Source organism: Fusarium oxysporum, chromosome 8, assembly GCF_000149955.1.
Source record: "Fusarium oxysporum f. sp. lycopersici 4287 chromosome 8, whole genome shotgun sequence".
NCBI classification, from domain to species: domain Eukaryota; kingdom Fungi; phylum Ascomycota; class Sordariomycetes; order Hypocreales; family Nectriaceae; genus Fusarium; species Fusarium oxysporum.
Genome location: NC_030993.1, coordinates 2,467,976 through 2,485,400, shown reverse-complemented (window position 1 = coordinate 2,485,400; position 17,425 = coordinate 2,467,976). Strand labels below are relative to the sequence as shown.

The 17,425-nt window shown below is 48.0% G+C and overlaps 6 protein-coding genes across 12 annotated transcripts; 2 read left to right on the top strand and 4 right to left on the bottom strand.

Annotated features, from left to right (window-relative positions):
* The first annotated feature begins 58 nt into the window (after nucleotides 1-58).
* On the top strand, nucleotides 59-2,556 carry FOXG_03436 (cytochrome c heme lyase). Of its 3 annotated transcripts, XM_018381165.1 has the most exons (3): nucleotides 59-526; nucleotides 576-1,186; nucleotides 1,239-2,556. In XM_018381165.1, the coding sequence occupies exons 1-3, from the start codon at nucleotides 449-451 to the stop codon at nucleotides 1,504-1,506; spliced, it is 957 nt and encodes a 318-aa protein (XP_018237594.1). In that variant the 5' UTR covers nucleotides 59-448; the 3' UTR covers nucleotides 1,507-2,556. The 3 variants fall into 3 exon arrangements, with proteins under 3 accessions (XP_018237594.1, XP_018237595.1, XP_018237596.1); XM_018381166.1 differs by having other exon boundaries at nucleotides 59-1,186; XM_018381167.1 differs by lacking the exon at nucleotides 1,239-2,556 and having other exon boundaries at nucleotides 576-1,222.
* Nucleotides 559-2,465, bottom strand: FOXG_03435 (uncharacterized protein). Its single transcript, XM_018381164.1, has 2 exons — nucleotides 2,274-2,465; nucleotides 559-2,216 (listed from the first exon to the last, which is right to left on the bottom strand). Exons 1-2 carry the CDS (start codon nucleotides 2,326-2,328, stop codon nucleotides 1,699-1,701), a joined length of 573 nt encoding a protein of 190 aa, XP_018237597.1. The 5' UTR covers nucleotides 2,329-2,465; the 3' UTR covers nucleotides 559-1,698.
* A 556-nt stretch (nucleotides 2,557-3,112) lies between the features above and the next one.
* On the top strand, nucleotides 3,113-4,985 carry FOXG_03434 (uncharacterized protein). The gene has a single exon (XM_018381163.1). It carries the CDS (start codon nucleotides 3,251-3,253, stop codon nucleotides 4,907-4,909), a length of 1,659 nt encoding a protein of 552 aa, XP_018237593.1. The 5' UTR covers nucleotides 3,113-3,250; the 3' UTR covers nucleotides 4,910-4,985.
* FOXG_03433 (uncharacterized protein) lies at nucleotides 4,922-7,826 on the bottom strand. The gene has a single exon (XM_018381162.1). The coding sequence runs from the start codon at nucleotides 6,771-6,773 to the stop codon at nucleotides 5,124-5,126; it is 1,650 nt and encodes a 549-aa protein (XP_018237592.1). The 5' UTR covers nucleotides 6,774-7,826; the 3' UTR covers nucleotides 4,922-5,123.
* A 264-nt stretch (nucleotides 7,827-8,090) lies between these two features.
* On the bottom strand, nucleotides 8,091-12,581 carry FOXG_18553 (PAB-dependent poly(A)-specific ribonuclease subunit PAN2). 5 transcript variants are annotated; one of them, XM_018398678.1, is made up of 12 exons: nucleotides 12,375-12,581; nucleotides 12,118-12,225; nucleotides 11,888-12,063; nucleotides 11,711-11,837; nucleotides 11,078-11,664; nucleotides 10,608-11,027; nucleotides 10,309-10,559; nucleotides 10,125-10,264; nucleotides 9,974-10,078; nucleotides 9,523-9,922; nucleotides 9,260-9,473; nucleotides 8,091-9,213 (listed from the first exon to the last, which is right to left on the bottom strand). In XM_018398678.1, the coding sequence occupies exons 1-12, from the start codon at nucleotides 12,393-12,395 to the stop codon at nucleotides 8,349-8,351; spliced, it is 3,414 nt and encodes a 1,137-aa protein (XP_018237588.1). In that variant the 5' UTR covers nucleotides 12,396-12,581; the 3' UTR covers nucleotides 8,091-8,348. The 5 variants fall into 5 exon arrangements, with proteins under 5 accessions (XP_018237588.1, XP_018237587.1, XP_018237590.1 ...); XM_018398677.1 differs by having other exon boundaries at nucleotides 12,118-12,581; XM_018398680.1 differs by having other exon boundaries at nucleotides 8,091-9,473.
* A 344-nt stretch (nucleotides 12,582-12,925) lies between these two features.
* FOXG_03430 (uncharacterized protein) lies at nucleotides 12,926-15,485 on the bottom strand. Its single transcript, XM_018381161.1, has 2 exons — nucleotides 14,575-15,485; nucleotides 12,926-14,518 (listed from the first exon to the last, which is right to left on the bottom strand). The coding sequence occupies exons 1-2, from the start codon at nucleotides 14,716-14,718 to the stop codon at nucleotides 13,832-13,834; spliced, it is 831 nt and encodes a 276-aa protein (XP_018237586.1). The 5' UTR covers nucleotides 14,719-15,485; the 3' UTR covers nucleotides 12,926-13,831.
* Nucleotides 15,486-17,425: the final 1,940 nt, after the last annotated feature.

The window sequence follows — 17,425 nt, the reverse complement described above, 5'->3', positions numbered from 1 at the left end:
AGGAATCATGAGGAATATTTCAGCCATGACGGCTCATCAATGCTAACTGAGCCTAACCAGAAGATCAAGTACTAAGAGGTACCATAGATATTATGAGTTCAACACTCATGTCTCCGTCTAATTGTCACAGTTCTAGTCACAATGCTCATGATCTTGTCAATAGACTCCCTATGATTCGCTTAAACGCTGTAAATAGTTCTCGATGTCCACTGTAACCCACCTGGTCTTGGTGCGGTTTCCCCCGGTCTTCCCGCTCTGGGTTGGCCTTAAATTTTTGATGGGCGCATTACTTTAGTAGAGGCAACCGGAGGAAATTCTTGCTTCTAACCATCCAACTCTTTGTTCTTGTCATCATCACCAAACACAATTTTCGATTCTTTCAGCACTCAGGCCAACAACGCCGACTTACTTCACCGAACGCTACAATTCTAATATATAGTCATTCACAATGGGTTGGTTTTGGGCAGACACGCCTGTTCCTGCGGTTCCCGTCGGACACCCAGCTACTACCGACAAGGCTCCTCCAGTATGATCGCAATCCCATATATCTTCACCATATCGCTAACTCTCCCCAGCCTGGCTGCCCTATGCACCAAAAGTCTGCCGATGCCATGAACCCCGTGGCTAAGCCCAAGAAGCCTGTCGATCTTCCTCCCACCTCAGGATGCCCCGTTCCTCACGCCGCCCGAACCCAAGAGCAGCCCAAATCTTTGATCTCCCAGCTCAACCCTCTCAACTATATGTTCCCCGATCTATCGCAAAAACCTGCTCCTAATCAATCATTCGCTCTCCCAACAACCCGAGATGAGTCTACCATCCCCAAGGGCACTGGAGATGGCAACTGGGAGTACCCGTCTCCTCAGCAGATGTACAACGCGCTGCTGCGCAAGGGATATACCGATACCGATATCACCGCCGTCGAGGGCATGGTTTCGGTACACAACTTCTTGAATGAGGGCGCATGGCAGGAGATTCTTGGTTGGGAACAACGATTTGCGCGGGGACTTTACAAGGGATGGCAGATCTGCAAGAGGGGCGAAGGTCACGTTCAGGAAGAGCTTGATCGCCAAAGGGACGGTGTTGACACCGAGCCTAGTCTCGTTCGCTTCCAGGGTCGACCCAAGGAGTTGACTCCCAAGGCCACCATGATGCAGGTTCTGGGCTGGATTTACCCCTCAAAGTTTGGGTAAGTATTCGTGATTCTAATGTGCAAACGATCTGCGGCTAACACACTTTAGTACCGAGCCTCCCTTTGACCGGCACGACTGGTACGTTGCGCGAGAGATCAACGGCCAAAGGAAGGAGATTCGATACATCATCGACTATTACTCTGGCGAGCCCGATGCCCACGGTGACCCTGTCTTCTTCCTCGATGTGCGTCCTGCCGCTACGCCCTTGGGTGCCGCCGAGCGTATCATTCGCTGGAGTACCGATACTTGGTGGAAGGCCATCGGCGGCGACAGGCACGAGCAGGATCCCCAGCCTTGGTTCCGTGGCACTTCCTAAAATGATTTCTTTGGCGCTTGGGTCATGATGGAAGCAGGTGTTTTCTGAAAAGGTTCTGGCGTAATGCATTCTCCTCTCTAATTGTTATGATTGGATGTGTTTCTATAATGATGGCTGACTTGGAGTCACTTGTACGAGCTCGAAAACGGAGGAAATCGGAGCAATTCTGTATTATATACCATTCATTGGAACTTAGTTCAAGTTCACAGCCAATTCGTTCACTTGGTCTAGAAGAGCCTGATCCTCTCCAGCTGCATTCTTGAGCACCTTTTCCAGCTGGTGGTCAACGGTCTGGCCAGGGATGTCAGACACAGCACCCTGTGCCTGTTGGATACGAGCCATCTGGAACTGCAAGAAGAACTTGGGAACCTTGATCGCAAGATTTCCACCAGTCGATCTGATACCAGCTTCGGTTGCGAGGTAAACATTGAGCTCATTCTGAAACGTATCGAGGTTGTTGTTGGCCAGGGGTGATGTGGTTGCAAATTTGTCAAGAGCGAAAGCCAGAGGACTTTGGCCTGATTCGGCAAAGTTGATGGAAGAAAAGGTCACACCGCCAGAGCTCACATCTGGGACACCATCGATGGTTGTTTTCGAATTGTCGCAGGTGATGACCGAGGCCAGATTCGTGGCCTGTGTCGAAACTTCATCGGGGAGAGCTTCGGAACCAGTCACAAAGCAAGGATTTTGTCTCTTAGGAAGATGAGGCGCTTATATATGTTAGTAGGTATATTCATTAAGGGCTGTGGGCGAGAAAGGATGCATACCTGCGAGGGCGCTTCCAGCCAGTGTGATGAGGATGGGAAGAATAGGGAAGTGCATTTTGTATGAGTGAGTGACCGAGGAATAGGAAGAGAGATAAAACAAGTATTATTATAAACAAGAATCCGCCAGGGATTTACGAATTGAAGACAAACAAGTTGAGAAGTGATGAGTTTGTTTAGAATCTGGTTGTTTAGATAGATAGGATCTACATGCCTTTTATACGTTGAGAGTATATGTGACTTCGTTAAGCATAAGCATATAGTTGAATCGAGCATGATACCGAAACCCAGACCTGAAGATGCCTCCATGTCGAATATCTCGACTCAGTATAACCCCAAAAGACGAAGCTCGCTGTGACACTGTTCGTCCCAGCAGCATAGGCCAAGGGTTTCAAGGATCCCTGGTCTGTCACAATAAGACCCGGGAACTATCAACCCCAAAGTCTAGAACTGCAACGATGATGTGTAGAGTTACATCAATTCAGATCCGGTTTCCTATTTCAGACTGTCTCCGATAAATGTGCATAATTTTATCTGGCAGATACTTCTTTGGCTCAAATATCTGCGACAAAGGAGTTGAGATGTGAGCGGCAAGTGAGACGTCATTTAGTCAGCTTGTCTACCAAGTTTCAGGCTTGTCCTCATGAGACGAGACTCTTCTTGGTTAAATCTCAAACCTGGACCGTTTTTCTTTACCAATTTCAAAGAATTGTTTCTCATTTCCCGTGTTTGTTTATTTTATCTAATTCTCTGAGCATCCATACTATACTCACTTACTATCAAGGCTTCCCGGATCAAAGTCGCTCCATTCGACCAATCAGAAGTTGCGAATCTTCCTCCAAGGGTCCTTGGAACTTTTTTCCCCCAAATTGGAATCGCAAAAGTAAAAGCTCGTCCCTTTTCATTGAAAGCGACATACTCATTTCAACGACGCTTTTGGCGTCGCATAAACTCCTCACGACAGCGCCATTCGCTTCGAAATGTCTGCTGAAGCCACGTCTGCTTCAAGCGACTACATAAGGCTTCATATAAGCCCTCTCGATCCCGAGCTTCTCAAGATCGTTATTCCAGCTTCTGCAGCCCCCAAGGCGCGCAACATTTCATATCACACGCTCGAGACGTTTCCCGAACGACGCTACGGCTTTGTCGAACTACCAACCATGGAGGCTGACAAGATAAAAAAGAAGCTCAATGGCGCTGTGTTGAAGGGCAACAAAATACGGATCGAAAAGGCCAGACCAGAACAGAGAGTTGAACCTACCGGTGAAGCTGATCAGGAGGAAGAGGAGAAGTCCAGGAAGAAAAAGAAGAAGTCAAAGGAATCCAAAGAGGAATCGAGAAAACGAAAGCGAGATCCCGAGGTTGTCGGGGGCGTCGTTCTGACAGACCGCAAAGTCAAGAGAGGGTGGACAGAACCCGCCGATCAGAGAAGAAAGAAGAGCAAGCAGGACAAAGAAAAGGAAAAGGATGGCAAACACACCGAGAAGAAGAAGCGCCTAAAATCAAAGTATACAGACGGAGATGAGTGTCTGCTCAAGACCAAGGTTCCCCCTAATGTCATCTCCAATCTCCCTGAGGATGATCAACCCCGAAAGCGCAAGAAGAAGGGCAAGTCGCGCGAAGTCATTGTTCACGAATTCGAGAAGACCACAAAATTCCCGAGCTTCTTGAAGACCTCGGCCAACGGGGATGAAGCCAACACAGCCACCGAATTTATTGAGGGTAAAGGCTGGGTCGATGAGAATGGCAATGTAGTCGAGACTGTCAAGGAGAAGAAGATTCCCGAACCTATACCCAGGAAGAAGAAAGTCAAGAAGGCGACACCTCCTCCTGTCGAGGAGTCAGATGACGATACCAGTAGCAGTGGTACTAGCAGTAGCGGCTCATCTGATGAGGAGAGTGAGGATGAGATGGAAGTTGATGCTCAAGTCGAAGAGAAGAAAGAACAGACAGACACAACCAAGGAAACTCCTCAGCCAGACGATGAGTCCTCCGACTCTGAAGCCGACTCGCCCGAACCACCCCAACAAGCAACACCCCTCGCAGCCATCAAAGCCGACGAAACAAGGCCTATGTCCTCAAGTTCTTCCCGCAGCCTCACCATCAAGATACCCCCTCCTGGAACACCCTCTACAAAAGTTCACCCCCTTGAGGCCCTCTTTAAGCGTAACAAACCCGACGAGGTCGCCACAGAGACTCCCGCCAAGAAGGAAGCCGAGCCCTTCAGCTTCTTTGGAGGTATTGACAACGACGACATCGAAGACGAGGAGGACCAGGACCCCGCAAACTTGACCATCGCAACTCCCGCGCCCATGACGCCCTTCTCTCGCCAGGATTTCGAATGGCGCAACGTTAGAAGTGCTGCGCCCACGCCCGACACCGCGCATCCCTCACGAATGCGCAACTTCTGGCCCGAGGATGAGGAAGACGGCGACGAAGATCTCGACATGACAGAGCATGGCTTCGACGAGGATGGAGACGAGAAAGATGTTTCTGCTCCGCAAAGCTCAAGCGACTTTCAGGCTTGGTTCTGGGATAACAGACGGGATCTCAACAGATCGTGGATGAAGCGTCGCAAGACTGCTGCCAAGGAGAAGCGACATAGAGAGAACAAAGCGAGGGCTAATAAGGCAGCATAGACTCATAGTATATGGATAATAGACATTAATTGCATGTGATGTGACACACTCATTGGTTTCTCATGATGCACTCAAGCATACTACTTCAACGTCCTTGTGCCAAACAAAACTTGAATGCCTTCTCAGAGTATCATTAGGTTCGATTCTTCCTATGAAATGATTTATCTAGGTACGTATGTCTTGTCGCCCCCCTTGACTTCTCATTAGTTGCCGCTTATTTGGGTGAAATCTCGCGAGATGACAAATCATTCACACATTCGTGAGGTTGATTGTCTTCGGAGCATGTCCCCTCTCTGGGATGTGGAACGTTGAGCTTGCTCCCCGTCATGGCTTCGTATATCCCTTCATCGGGCTTGGGTGGTTCAGGGGTGAGTTCCCTGACAATGCTGTCCCTGGAGCGCAAGAAGCCGCCCGGCGATATATCATTCTCGGCTGTTCTGGTCGGAGCTCCTCCCGTCGGCTTCCGAAAATGATTCTTGTGAAAGAGCTTGTGGCCTCCTTGTTTGATTTTGTCCATCAGACTTTGCCGTGAACCATTTTGAGTATCGATTATCTCCTCCTCAATGCCAGCGACCTGGGTACTTCGACGTCGTCGCGTATCAGCGTCGAGTGAGGCACTTAGCTTTCTTTCCGCCGCAAGAGGAGTTGGTAGGTGTCTCCCCGCCGCCGTCAGTTTGGTTGGGTGCGCTCTGAATGGGTTCGCAGCGAACAAGGAGTTGTTATATGAGTATACATTTGAGGGCTCTGCAGAAGAACTTGATGCGGCCAACTCGTCGAGACCGCAGTGGGCATCGACGCCGTCTTGGTACAGCGTGGACGGAGTATGCTTTTTCGACTGGTCACTCTCAGTTTGCAAGGTGAGGTCAGTGGTGCAGTCACGGGAAAAGAGTCTGGGGAAAGACGTGATGACGGTTCCATCGCTGACTCTCAGCTGTTGCTTGAAACTCTTATTGCACATGATGTCGGCCAGTATCTCAGCTGTGCTTTTTGGGGTAGCATAATGTCGTAGAACAGACTCGTCTTTGGTCAGCCTCTGGTAGCTCTGTCGACGATCATCTGGGCACGAACGTGAGCCCCCATGTGTGGGTGAGCAGCAGTCCGAAACGGTTCGATAATGTGTTCTTGTACTCGAATCATAACTTGCTGGATATGCCCGAGACCACGTAATCTCAGCAATACTTCGACGTGTCACAACAGTTGTCGTTGCTTCCGAAGCCCCGCCGCGCGTTTTGGTATGAACTTGCATGTCAGTTGCGTTGATGTTTGTGTAAGATGTGCTAGGCAGATTAATGGTGGTCGCAGGGTCGATCGCCACTGGGAAGGGAACCAGAATAGCATTTGAGTTCTCGTCGAGTCGCGGTAACGGTCGACTTTCAGATGACCCTATTGTCGTAGGTGTTCTCTTGGGCAATTCAATGTAACCATTCTTCAGTGTTTCGTCCAAGACGATACTGACGACATCTCGGATGTCCTTGTCACCAATAAGGTAAAGCCCCTTGGCCTCTGGGACTTGCTGGCCTTTGCCATTTATGACATGCAGATGCTCTCTTAAGTGCCTGATCTTTTGAAGGCGATCACTCACTTTTCTAGCGATGCTTTGGGTAGCTTCTTCGCCGGCATACAATAGATCGCCTACTTCTGTCTCTGCTTCACTGGAAGCTGAACTCTCGGTGTCGATAATCACTGCAGGAACTTGGGATAGATCTAGCCTCCAGAGCGTTTCGTGGCTTCCATGCCTCAGTACGCCCTGGTCCTTGTCTGAAGCTTCGAGGTAATAGGCGCGCACCCCTGGCTCCCGTGCCGAGGATTTGAAAGACACCTTTTCAATTTTGAATCCATCATTTTCTTCGGTATCTTTGTACATGTAGTATGCTGAGCCATTTGATCGTGGGTCGAAGATGTAATAGGCCCGGTGTTCGTCCTCAAAAGCTGCTTCGTGAGCATTGGTGTTGATGGAGTTAGTATCTAAGTCAGCTAGCCGTGGCGTATCACTGCCATGTGTAGCAACTTGAGATCCATCATTGGTGTTTTGCAGCCGATCATAGACCGCTCCAAGGTCGTTGAGTCTTACATCAGGTATAGATCGTAGGCGGCTTCGAGTCAGGGGTTGTGGTGCTTGGTCTGGGGCTGACGACTTGAACGAATTTATCTCCAAGGAGCGTCCAGTGGGCGTGGTCTCTCCTGAGCTGTTATATTGGTCCTCATTCGGGTCTCTATTTAGTGCGTGAACCCTGTTGGCGATATTCTTGAGTCTCTGAATAGTCTCGTCTTGAAAATGGTCATTCGCGGAAACAAAATCGTTCGAGGGTTGAGATAATTGTGATGATCGTATGTTCTTGATCGCGAACACTCTTGAGGGCTTGGGGTAGTGTTTAGCGTCGTCATTCTTCTAAAACATCGCTTTTCCATCACCATGACTCATAAGGGTCGAGTGAGGTGCATTGCTTGGGCCTGCTTCTGCTTCTTCCTTGTCGTGACAAGTTGTGCCATCAGTCTCAGTATCGCAGGTTCCCAGCTCATGAAGAGTCTTGCTTTTGGTGGAACTTTCATTGTCAGCGGCCGCAGAGAAAAGAACGACTTCAGGTTGAGTGTCGGAGGGAGTGAAGATTCTTGGCATCCGAGGGAGACATCGAGCGTCATTGTCGTCGTATCCCTCCATTTTGCTGTAATGCGATTGCCGTCTAGAATATTTCAGACAAATCATGTGGAGAGTTAGTATACATGTAGGTGATGAAATAACTTGAAGCTGCTAGAGCATGAGATAGGGCGAGTAAAGAAGAATCATCCGGAGGATGACTTTGAGGTGGTTGAAGAGGCTGAGTGGAACAAGAGCGTTCGACGAGCTCAGACTCTTTGAGAAGAAAATACGAAGCGGAGAACACTCTTTCCCTTTCCTGTTGGTCTCTTTCCATTTGGCATGAAGGAAGTTGATTGCCCTCAACATCTGACGCTACCTTGCCTAAGCTACTAAGGGTGCCAGAATTAGCTGCTCTAAGTATCTACTGAAATATACCAAACTTACCTAAGTATTTTCGTCGCTTAAGATAGAGATCCTAAGCTTTCTTGTCTGCCCCCGTCACTCGGGTAGGTAGGTATCTTGGGAAAGAAGCAAGGGCTCGGCGTATTAAGATCTAGTTCTGATGCCAGTGTCGATCACCGGTTAACCAAGAACACAATGAGATTCATCAATGATAGTAAATTTTTCTAAGTACGCTACTTGGTTTCTGGGCGTTTAAGCGCCACTGTATGCTTGAGGTCAACTCTCCCACATAAAATTAGACTCTATGCTCGAACGCTGATCCAATCTCCATCTCATCAATGGTGACTTTGCTGCTGCCTTTCCCTCCAATGCTCGTCCACCTCTTCGAGCTCACAAATCTATCAATAGCTCTTCTTCTTCCTCTTCTGGATCCTGATTGGAATTTCCACCTTCCGATTCCTATGGTAATGGTGATCCCTTTCCTGGTGTCCAACTAGAGCCACCTCCAAATGCAGATCCAGGTGTCTGTGCCAGAATGTTGTTACTTCTGACAGGTGTTACCGGCCCTGTTGAGCCATCGACTGGCAAGGGGGGAGGCGTGTCCGTCCTTGGGATATGCTGGCCGTCCTTGCGAGGCGGTTTAAAGTTAACCTCTCGACCAGCTCGATAAATATCTTGCAGCATCGTCTCCAAGATTCCGGCATCCTGGAACTCGAGATACTTCTTATACAACTTGAGTGCTGTCCGTGAATCTTCGATCGAATCGTGGGTCTCCATTTGAATATCTTCCTTCAGGAGATACCACGCCAGAAAAGCCAGTGATAGCCTTCTTAACCGAGTTTGGAGAAAGAACAGGTCAATCGTGTCGATGACCTGCGATTTAGGAATGTGTATGTTGATAACTCGGAAGTCTTGTTTTAGTCCGTGACCAAGGAACTTGCATCCGAGGTTAAGAAGAATCCACATCTTCTTGTATGCCATCTTCAATGACAGGAGACTATGTTTCGAAACTCTAGGATCCAAGTCTTGTTCAGTGATTCCCGAATACGATGTCAAATAGTCGACGATCGGTTCCTTGATGTCAATGTAATCATCGATGAATGGTGTCCCTTCGTTTTCCCCCTGACCACGGACAACTGATGCACGAGCAAGTGCGTACACTATCGGCCGTATGGTTTCTCGCTCACCATCAGAGTTCATTTCAATTTCAGGTTGTCGCACAGCAACAAACTCAGTGTCCAGTGCAATGATGGTATCAGGGCCAGGGGCTTCGGTTTCAGGGTTGAGCAATTGATAGGTCTTTGTTGATGGATCGGCGTTTGGACTGAAGAACGTTAGCAACATAAGGTTTATAGCGGGTTGGGGCATACTTGAAGTCTTGGTAAAGTATGGAAGTATCGATATTGTTCTTCCATTCAGTATCGATCTTGTTGTTCTCATCCTTTATCTGGTATGCGATTACAGAAGGGACCTTCCAAGATGTGTTGAAAGCGAGTGCCTCTTCCGTGCTGACCGACCTTACCAAGAAGTCATTGAAAAGATGCCATCGACTCTCTCCAGGTGCTTCTGGTTCTGCATGTGCCACTATCCCTTTGGTCAGCGGTGGAGGGGCGATGAGGTGCAAGAGACTTACCATTGACCATCGAGACAAGGTGTGACTTTTGCGTTTGTCCACTCTCAATGTTGATGGCCATACCTGTCAACGAATACACTGTGATGTTGTGGATGCCCCTCTGGAGATGAAGTTTCAGGTCTTCGCCTTCGTAACAGAAAAACTGCCCTTGCTCTACTATGATTCCAATCTCCTCGGGAAGCCAGCCTGGTGTTGACCAAAGCATTCGTTGATCCTGGTTTGTGATGGCAGTGTTTAGCATGAGTACAGCCGGTATACTGTGAATGCTCTTTCTCGTCGCTATGGTCTGGTACCGCTGGCATCGACTACACCATCCTTTAGACGTCGTTTCTCTTTCAACACTATTTTTGAGAACTTGAGAAAAGCTGATGCGCGGTAACTTGGCATTTCGGCTGCCAGCCTTTTGACAGTGAATAAGTTTTTCCTCATACAGATTGAGCATCGAACTTACAGGGGATGGATAAAGCAGATCATTGACATATGTTGATCCCGGTCGAGTATATTCGCTCCTACAGTTTATGCATCTGATTGAGGTCGTTGCAGAAGTGGCCAGTACCTAGACGATTCAGTATATATCATCTAATTTCAGTCAATCAACCAACCTGGTCCATGGCAGTCGATGATGGGTTGATAGTCCTATAATCATGCACGATTTTATCCAGGAGAAAGCGAGTGAGTCCTTGGAGCATAACGTTAAGAGATGATCCATGAGGATCCTCCTCGAGTAGACCAAGAGGACCGGCTGGGCCAGTTAGTAATGATTGAGATCAGCGTCACTCGACATACCTTGAGGATGACTGCTTAGGGTTTTCAGTAAATTTGTTGCTTGGCATATCGAGCCTTCAGCCTTTTGAAGCATATCAAACAAGAATCCAAGCTCACACAGCAGGCATATCTCGCTCACGCAAGAGGTAGCAGCATGCTGAAGAGCAAGATTTCGAATGACAGGGGTGAAGTGCATGATTTGTAAAAGTGAATTAGCATATGAATTCGAGATATGAGTCTCGAGCCCAGAGTATCGCGTGTTGTTGTAAAAACTATTCCTGATCAGTGACCTTGCATTGCGAAAATGGGAGAATACCAACCCAAAGTCAAAGTCGTCCACGCCGAATTTGCTGTATTTGATCTCAACAGTTCTATACATGACTGGAACGTCAGACTTCTTGCTTTCAAGTCCCATATCAGTAAGAGAGCTGATCAGCTCGTCAGCCTTCTTATCAGAGGCAGCGGCGTTACTAGTAGCAAGCTCGCGAGCTTTTTCACTTAGGAATTTGGGGGCCTTGAGCCCAGAGCTTCCTGATTTGTTCACGTTTCGAGTGTTCTCAGCTTGATTTCTTCGCAAGCCCCGAGTATTACGACCGTACATCCCAAACTCAGTCGGTTTGAGCCCTGTCAGGAACTGTGGATCAAACTTAACAGGAGGTGCTCCAACATCGCAGGGAATGTCTGGCCAAGCGGATGCCAGAACATCTCGATAATGCGGCAATCCGATCATGTTCAGGGGCCTATAGTGATCAGTAAATGAACAAATGTTCAACTTGGTATCTCAACTTACGTATCTGGGCCCCAATCAATATTGGGTAGGGGCTCTTCAGGAGTTGCGAATTCGATTGGAGTTGGTAAGTCCACGAAATGGAGTTTTGTTGGGGATCCCCAGAGGTGGATAGAGCAATCAGCATCTGTGAGGGCAATTGCCTCACCGGAGGGTGCAATCTCAAACATGCTCAAGTAGGAAGTAACATTAGCCAACCGTACGTCGCTCGTGTTGGGATTCATTAAGTCAACAACATGCATTTGCCCACTTTGTGAGACAACGATGCTAGTGGTCAACATCCTTGGATGCATGCGCACGTAGGCAGCGCCAGCTGGGAAAGGGATAGGGGGCATCGATGACATCTTCTTTATATCGAAGACGTTGAGGAAGGGGTCAAGCATATAATTCTGGCCCTGCCTTAAGGAGTATCCGCAAGTAACGATGAAGTCATGCTGAGCGTCCATGTCATTGATCAAAGCAGAGTGTGCATTCCAAGACTTGACGACAGCAAAAGTGACAGGATCTAGTAAGTTGACGGAGCCGGTCTGAGTTGCGGCGCATATATAACGCCCGCGTCTCATTATCGTGTACTGATGTTCGGTAGGCACCTAGCGGAAGTTAGTATAGCTTTATTACCGAGAAAGCGATCCTGACTTGTTTGACAACATCACCCTTAATGAGGTCAATGACAAGCATCGTGTCTTGCATTCCTGCAGCGATAATCTCTGCTGTTCCCTTAGACGTAAAGCTCATACATCGTAAATCTTTCATATCATCATGTCTGACAAAGATCAGCATCAGTCGACCTCCTATGCAGTTGAATCATCCTACCTGATATGCCATATAGGCAGTCCTCTCCGAATAGCCATATGCACATCTTTGGCACCCAGGGAAACAATGCCTTTCTCATTAACGAGTATTTGACGAATCGGACCATCAGAGGATGCATGGGCTTTGAAAGAGGTATATCGCTGCAGTTCGGTCCCATAGAAGGAAGTAACTCGACCCTGAAACACCAATCAGCGCCAGTCCAGCTTCGGCGTCTCACCCCTTCGACGTACGTATTCGTTACCTGTCCAAAGCAGTTCCTGAGAGTTATCGAAGGTCATAGTCGCAACCGGAGTGGGCATCGCGTGCACGCCCGGAGGCGGGAACGGAATCCGGGTGACCTGTAGAAGAACTGTATTAGCATAAGCTTGACACCTCATTCACGACTGGATATGATGCTTTTCAAGTTCATACAAGACAGGCACCCTTTCTTTCTACACTTGAAATACATGAAAAGTCTAAATTACGACAATAACATCGCGAAACATACCTCAGCCCAATCGCCGTCCATCGTGAAAGAATATGGGCATTATCTGTAGGCGCATAGCTTATATGAAGAGCGCGAGCCAGTGCGCCAGCCTCTGAGAGGACTGGGCAGAATCAAAGAAACGAAAATGGTAGTACAAAACACAAAAGTCAATAAAGCTTGCCCGCTCAATATTCAGACATTGGATTCTTTGATAGAAGTAAATGCCGGTGACGGAAGTGGGATATCAGCTCCCAAGCTTGGAGGGGCAGCAAGCTCCCATTAGCCGGCGTTCATCCGGCGCGCGAAGTTGACGCGGTTGAACTCCAAATTCGAGAAAGGTAAAGGTCTTCATAAGTATCTTTCCGTCACAGGACATCATGCAAAGTCAACAATCCATCTTCTTAAGTTGAGAAGGTAGTGAATACCTGCATAGTTGCCTGTGGAGGTGCGATGCTTGTACGGTGCTGAGATGGCCATACGAACTGAGCAAGACCAACTCTCGTTCAACCCAGTTCGATATAGCTGCGAATTGAACAAGTTTCTCACACCATGTCCCAAAACTCGATTACCTTGGGTAACTGAAAAGAGTGCATTCACTTGCTTGACTTGACAAATGGTCAGGTGTTTATATATTTCACTCGCAGACAAACCACGAACCATCTAGACTGGCCAATGTTGCTGTTGAGAGCAATTGGTATTGTTCACAAATTAATCTATTCCTCCCATATGCAGTCTATCTTGCCCTCTATATCTTGAACCTGTTCTATACCTATTCGCTAAACGCCGTAAAAAAGGACTAGCATGAGTCAAGTGCCCAAGCATAAAAACGCGGCTTGTTGCCCAGCCGCTAAATATCATCGTGTATCATTAATCAATAACCGTGCCTAATGATTTCCTAAGCAGACCAATCCCTTCACAGAGTGGTTTTGACTGCTGAGTAAGTCATTAACTGGGGTTTGTGGTTCCGTATAATAAAGCCGTCAGCTTGTGTCACGAAATCATGACGCAAAAGCTGTCCTCGAGTCCTAGGAATCACGGGAGAGCATCCATAGATCGAGAATCCCTGTAGCACAAAAGACGTTTCCGCAATAGGGGACTGTCGAGTCCGGTCAGTGAGAGGTTGGGCGACCCCTTTCTCAACCAAGATAGGTTTGATCGGCGGCACCTTCGTGGTTCGCTTGTTGTAAATCGCCGAGTCTAAATAAGTGCAGACGAGCCAAAAAGTACACAATATTTGATGCCTCGTCATTTCGTGGTCTTGGTCGTGGATCCGGCCGGGAATACTAAACGCGAAGGCGCTAGTATGAGTCGATATGCGGACCAACCCAAAGTAGAAAAGCTGCTTGGGAGAATGTCAGCTTCACGATAGGGTCGAAGTCGCCGGATAAGAGGAGAAATGAGGCGGGACCGGGGTCATAATACGATCGCCGCTCATTCCGGTTAAGTTGTTATGATGCGAATCGCATTGGAGCAATTTCTCATGAAACTTGGTAGACGGTGAAATTGACGGGGAATGCGTGGTTGCTGAATCCAGGGACTTTGGAGACAGGTTCTCCAGTAGGTTCGACCTGTACCTGCCATCGCGTCTTGGTGAGGGCTCCAACTTCATCCCATAGACGCTGGAAACTCGCTTGGTCGTGTAGATAAGCTGATCGCGTGCTAGTCGAAGACGGCCCTGGATGGTTCGTGCCGACCTGGCGACCATATATCAATGCATTTTTGGTGCCGGGCTTAAGGAATTCGACAACGCGCTTGCCAATGTAAAGTTGTTGAACCCAGTTGAAGAGGTGGAAAAAGCTGCCGGCATGAACCATCGTGATCTTGCCGCGCAAAGAAGCCATTTCCTTGTCGGCAGGATCAAGCATATCGCCAGCAACAAATGTTGCGTCGAGTGAGTGTCTGTCCTGGAACAAATCGTAGCCAATATCGATGAACTTGGACTGTAGGTCGGTACCAATGAGTTGAGAGCCGTCAACTCCATCTGCACGAAACTGTCGAATTACTTGTCCAACCCCACATCCCAGATCAAGAAGGACATCTCTAGAGCCGGCGACGTTAAGGCGGAAGAGAGCTTGTTGGTAGCGAGGATCTTTGGGATCCGGGATGTATAGAAATTTCCATCGCCCAACGCAAGGGTACTGTGAGATACACCAGGCCTTCTCTCGCTGAATGCAGAAGGTCATATCAGCTCGGGTGCTAGTGTTCGGGGACATGTACTTACGACACGGCGTATGTGGCCATCTAAATCGTTATAAGGAATCTTGCTGTAGACCTCAAGAAGATGTCGAGCTGGGCCGATGTCTTTAGGGGGGTCTTCAAGATAGGTCCAATCCCGCACCTTCATAACATCCATGCTTAGCAACATGTTGAACTGAGTGAGGTTGGTGTCAACAATTGTGCGACCCGACTTAAAAAGGGACAAGGTAGATCAGTTGCTGTGGGACGACGAAAAGGTTTATTGTCTGCGTCATTGAAAGTATAATGCCGCTGTGTAAGCTCCAGTTGAAAGTGTGTTGTTGCTGAAGAATGAAAAGTGAAGTGGAAGAGAAAGAGAGAAGAACCCGAAACCCTACGGTAAGAGACAGGCAGCCGATGATGCCATTTCAAGGAAACAAGGGCGTTTCAACAAAAACAAAAAAAGGGAGAGACGGGATACTCGGAGATCAAAAATTGGCTGAGACAAGAGAAAAGAAAGTGAAAGCGAGCGAGCGAGTGGATGCTACAGTAGAGAGTAAGGTAAGGTAACGCGCGGGTTACGAAATAAACTTAGTAGGAAACCTTAGAAGCAAAGGAGGTAAGTCAAAGCAGGCCAGGGTAGGGACTTTTGCGGTTGTCATATCGCCGAATCAACTAACAAGCTTGCCTTGCATTTGCATGCATGCACGCATGCACTGCTCATGAGACGAGCGAGCGAGCGAGACAAGGTTCAAGGATAAAATCCATACATACTACGTAGTATGTACGTGTGTCTACCTCCAGTTGCCGCCCTAGGGAGCTAGGTTAGTAGGGTAATTAACTCAGGGATCCATAACATCAGCGCGGGTATAAGGAGAATTGTTAGGGTCGTTTCAACAAATTTAATAAGCATAGAGCAATTGGGGGACATGGTTTTGTCCAAGATCAAGCTAATCGAGAGAAAGCCCGAGTAAGAAAGACGAGATGCAGGGCTCTAGAACCTCCTTAACTCGCTTTAGCTACGGCCAATGATGCACAAGGGCCGCTCCTTGAGGTCAAGACTTGAGAGGTTCTGGAATCGTCAACGAAATTGGTCCATCCAATCCAATCAATCAGCCCAAGCATTAATCCCACGACTGCCGCTCCGGCTGCAACCACACTCTGTTTCCAGGGCTGTTATAGCGCTCCTTGGCCCACTAGGAGTTCCCGGAACTTCTCTAAATACCCACTCTCCTAATGGATCCCTGGGCTTGTTCGAAAAGTCTCCATGTTTTGAACGCCTCCGGCCTCTCACTCGGGACAACTCTTGTCACTGAGTCGAGATGTTTTGTTAAAATATCAATTGCTCGTGTAAGTGGATTTCGGAGACTTTATTCAGCTGCATAGAAGTGAAAGGCCGCGGTTCAACTTGTGGTTGCCTCAACCCCCTAGACCCCCAAAGTGCAAAGGCAAAAGTGCGGGCTGTTATTTACCAGTCACTTATCAATCGTCGAGGCAACAAAAGCAAGCAGTTTCGTTCCATCACTTCGTCACCAACACGCCACTCATTATATAATTTTCTTCGATTGATGTTTTGTCTGTGACTTATCAGATAGCTTTTCTTGTCTCATTAGCTGCGTCTGAAGTAAAGACCAACAGAAGAAAACATATGGAAGCTCGTTTAACCAACCGCTGATGATCCTTGATTGTTCTTCACAATCAAGCGGGGACCTCATTCTAGGGATGACAAGGGCATTGACTTACCCGCTAGCCTCCGCCGCGGAAAACAACGCCGAGAATGCGGCTGCCAGGGGTTATTGAGACAACGTCTCAAAAGTCTCAACGTCCCGTCCAGCCGTGGTGTCGACAGGGCCTGTAGCTAGCATCCTGATACACCAGAGGGCAGATCCGAAAGCTTAACAGCTTTGATTGTATCAGAGATGGCTTCCAATCCATGTGCCAGTATATGATATGGACGGGTAGCATTGCCTTGGTGAAGTAACCCTAATAGTTTGAGGTTTTTCAGGCACCTCTCCCCAGAGTCCCAGACCCAAGTTGGGGGAAATTCCGGCGCTTGTTCAGGTCAGTCTAGAAACCTTGATGAACATGATTACCAATTCCCTTGTACAGGTGGATTCTTGTCTGGGCAATGAACATTGAACAAGACGGCCTTTCAAATCCCAATATAAGTTCGTTGTGTGAGCCTTTTGAGATGACAACTGACTGCAATTCAATTTGCGCTCATCCAGGACTCTTCTTGTTAACTTAGAATCCTCATTCTCTCATTCCTAGTTGCCATCGATAACACTATCACATAGATCACTTATAGTCAATACTTTCATTCTGTCCGGTTACATCGAGTGTTAAGCCTAGCGTCGGAAACATTGAAAGACCGAGTCTTGTTAGGAAGCTCTGAGCACGAGATAGCATCAACGATGAATTGACAACAATGTTACTGCAACCCAACTACCTCTTCACCAATGTAACTTATAGGTGACCTGTTGTAACCTCCACTCCCACCGCGTAACTAATCTTTAACTTAAGCTTTAAGCTCGAACTACAACACACCATCCCGCTGCTATTTCCATCTTCAATTCGTCCCTTGATGAAGATCTTGCGGCTACACAACATATGCGGAAACATTTCCAGGCGCGCTAACGAGAGATAGGCAGGTTGTTGTTCACCAGCCCCGGGTCTTCAGGTGCCAAGGACTCTCACGTCACAATGTGTCTTGGGTATTGGATCGCTTCAAGATTATATAGTTGTGCCTTCTGACTTGTCTCCGCATGTTGGCCTGCCTAGACAACTTCGAGTTTTAGGAAACCCCTCGGTAGAGACTAAGCTTGGAAGAGACTCGGTATAATATAAGTATCATTCTTCACTGTTCCCCATTAGGATGCATTTAGGGACATGGCACG

Excerpts from the sequence above, each read along its gene's own strand:
- FOXG_03436 (XM_018381165.1), top strand. The coding sequence starts at position 449 with ATGGGTTGGTTTTGGGCAGACACGCCTGTTCCTGCGGTTCCCGTCGGA. Across the intron at positions 527-575 it reads CTACCGACAAGGCTCCTCCA|CCTGGCTGCCCTATGCACCA; the intron begins GTATGATCGCAA and ends AACTCTCCCCAG. Across the intron at positions 1,187-1,238 it reads ATTTACCCCTCAAAGTTTGG|TACCGAGCCTCCCTTTGACC; the intron begins GTAAGTATTCGT and ends AACACACTTTAG.
- FOXG_03435 (XM_018381164.1), bottom strand. The coding sequence starts at position 2,328 with ATGCACTTCCCTATTCTTCCCATCCTCATCACACTGGCTGGAAGCGCC. Across the intron at positions 2,217-2,273 it reads GGCTGGAAGCGCCCTCGCAG|CGCCTCATCTTCCTAAGAGA; the intron begins GTATGCATCCTT and ends AACATATATAAG.
- FOXG_03434 (XM_018381163.1), top strand. The coding sequence starts at position 3,251 with ATGTCTGCTGAAGCCACGTCTGCTTCAAGCGACTACATAAGGCTTCAT.
- FOXG_03433 (XM_018381162.1), bottom strand. The coding sequence starts at position 6,773 with ATGTACAAAGATACCGAAGAAAATGATGGATTCAAAATTGAAAAGGTG.
- FOXG_18553 (XM_018398677.1), bottom strand. The coding sequence starts at position 12,264 with ATGAGGTGTCAAGCTTATGCTAATACAGTTCTTCTACAGGTCACCCGG. Across the intron at positions 12,064-12,117 it reads TTTGGACAGGTAACGAATAC|GGTCGAGTTACTTCCTTCTA; the intron begins GTACGTCGAAGG and ends TTGGTGTTTCAG. Across the intron at positions 10,560-10,607 it reads GTGGACGACTTTGACTTTGG|TTTTTACAACAACACGCGAT; the intron begins GTTGGTATTCTC and ends GATCAGGAATAG.
- FOXG_03430 (XM_018381161.1), bottom strand. The coding sequence starts at position 14,718 with ATGTTGCTAAGCATGGATGTTATGAAGGTGCGGGATTGGACCTATCTT. Across the intron at positions 14,519-14,574 it reads ATGGCCACATACGCCGTGTC|CGAGAGAAGGCCTGGTGTAT; the intron begins GTAAGTACATGT and ends TTCTGCATTCAG.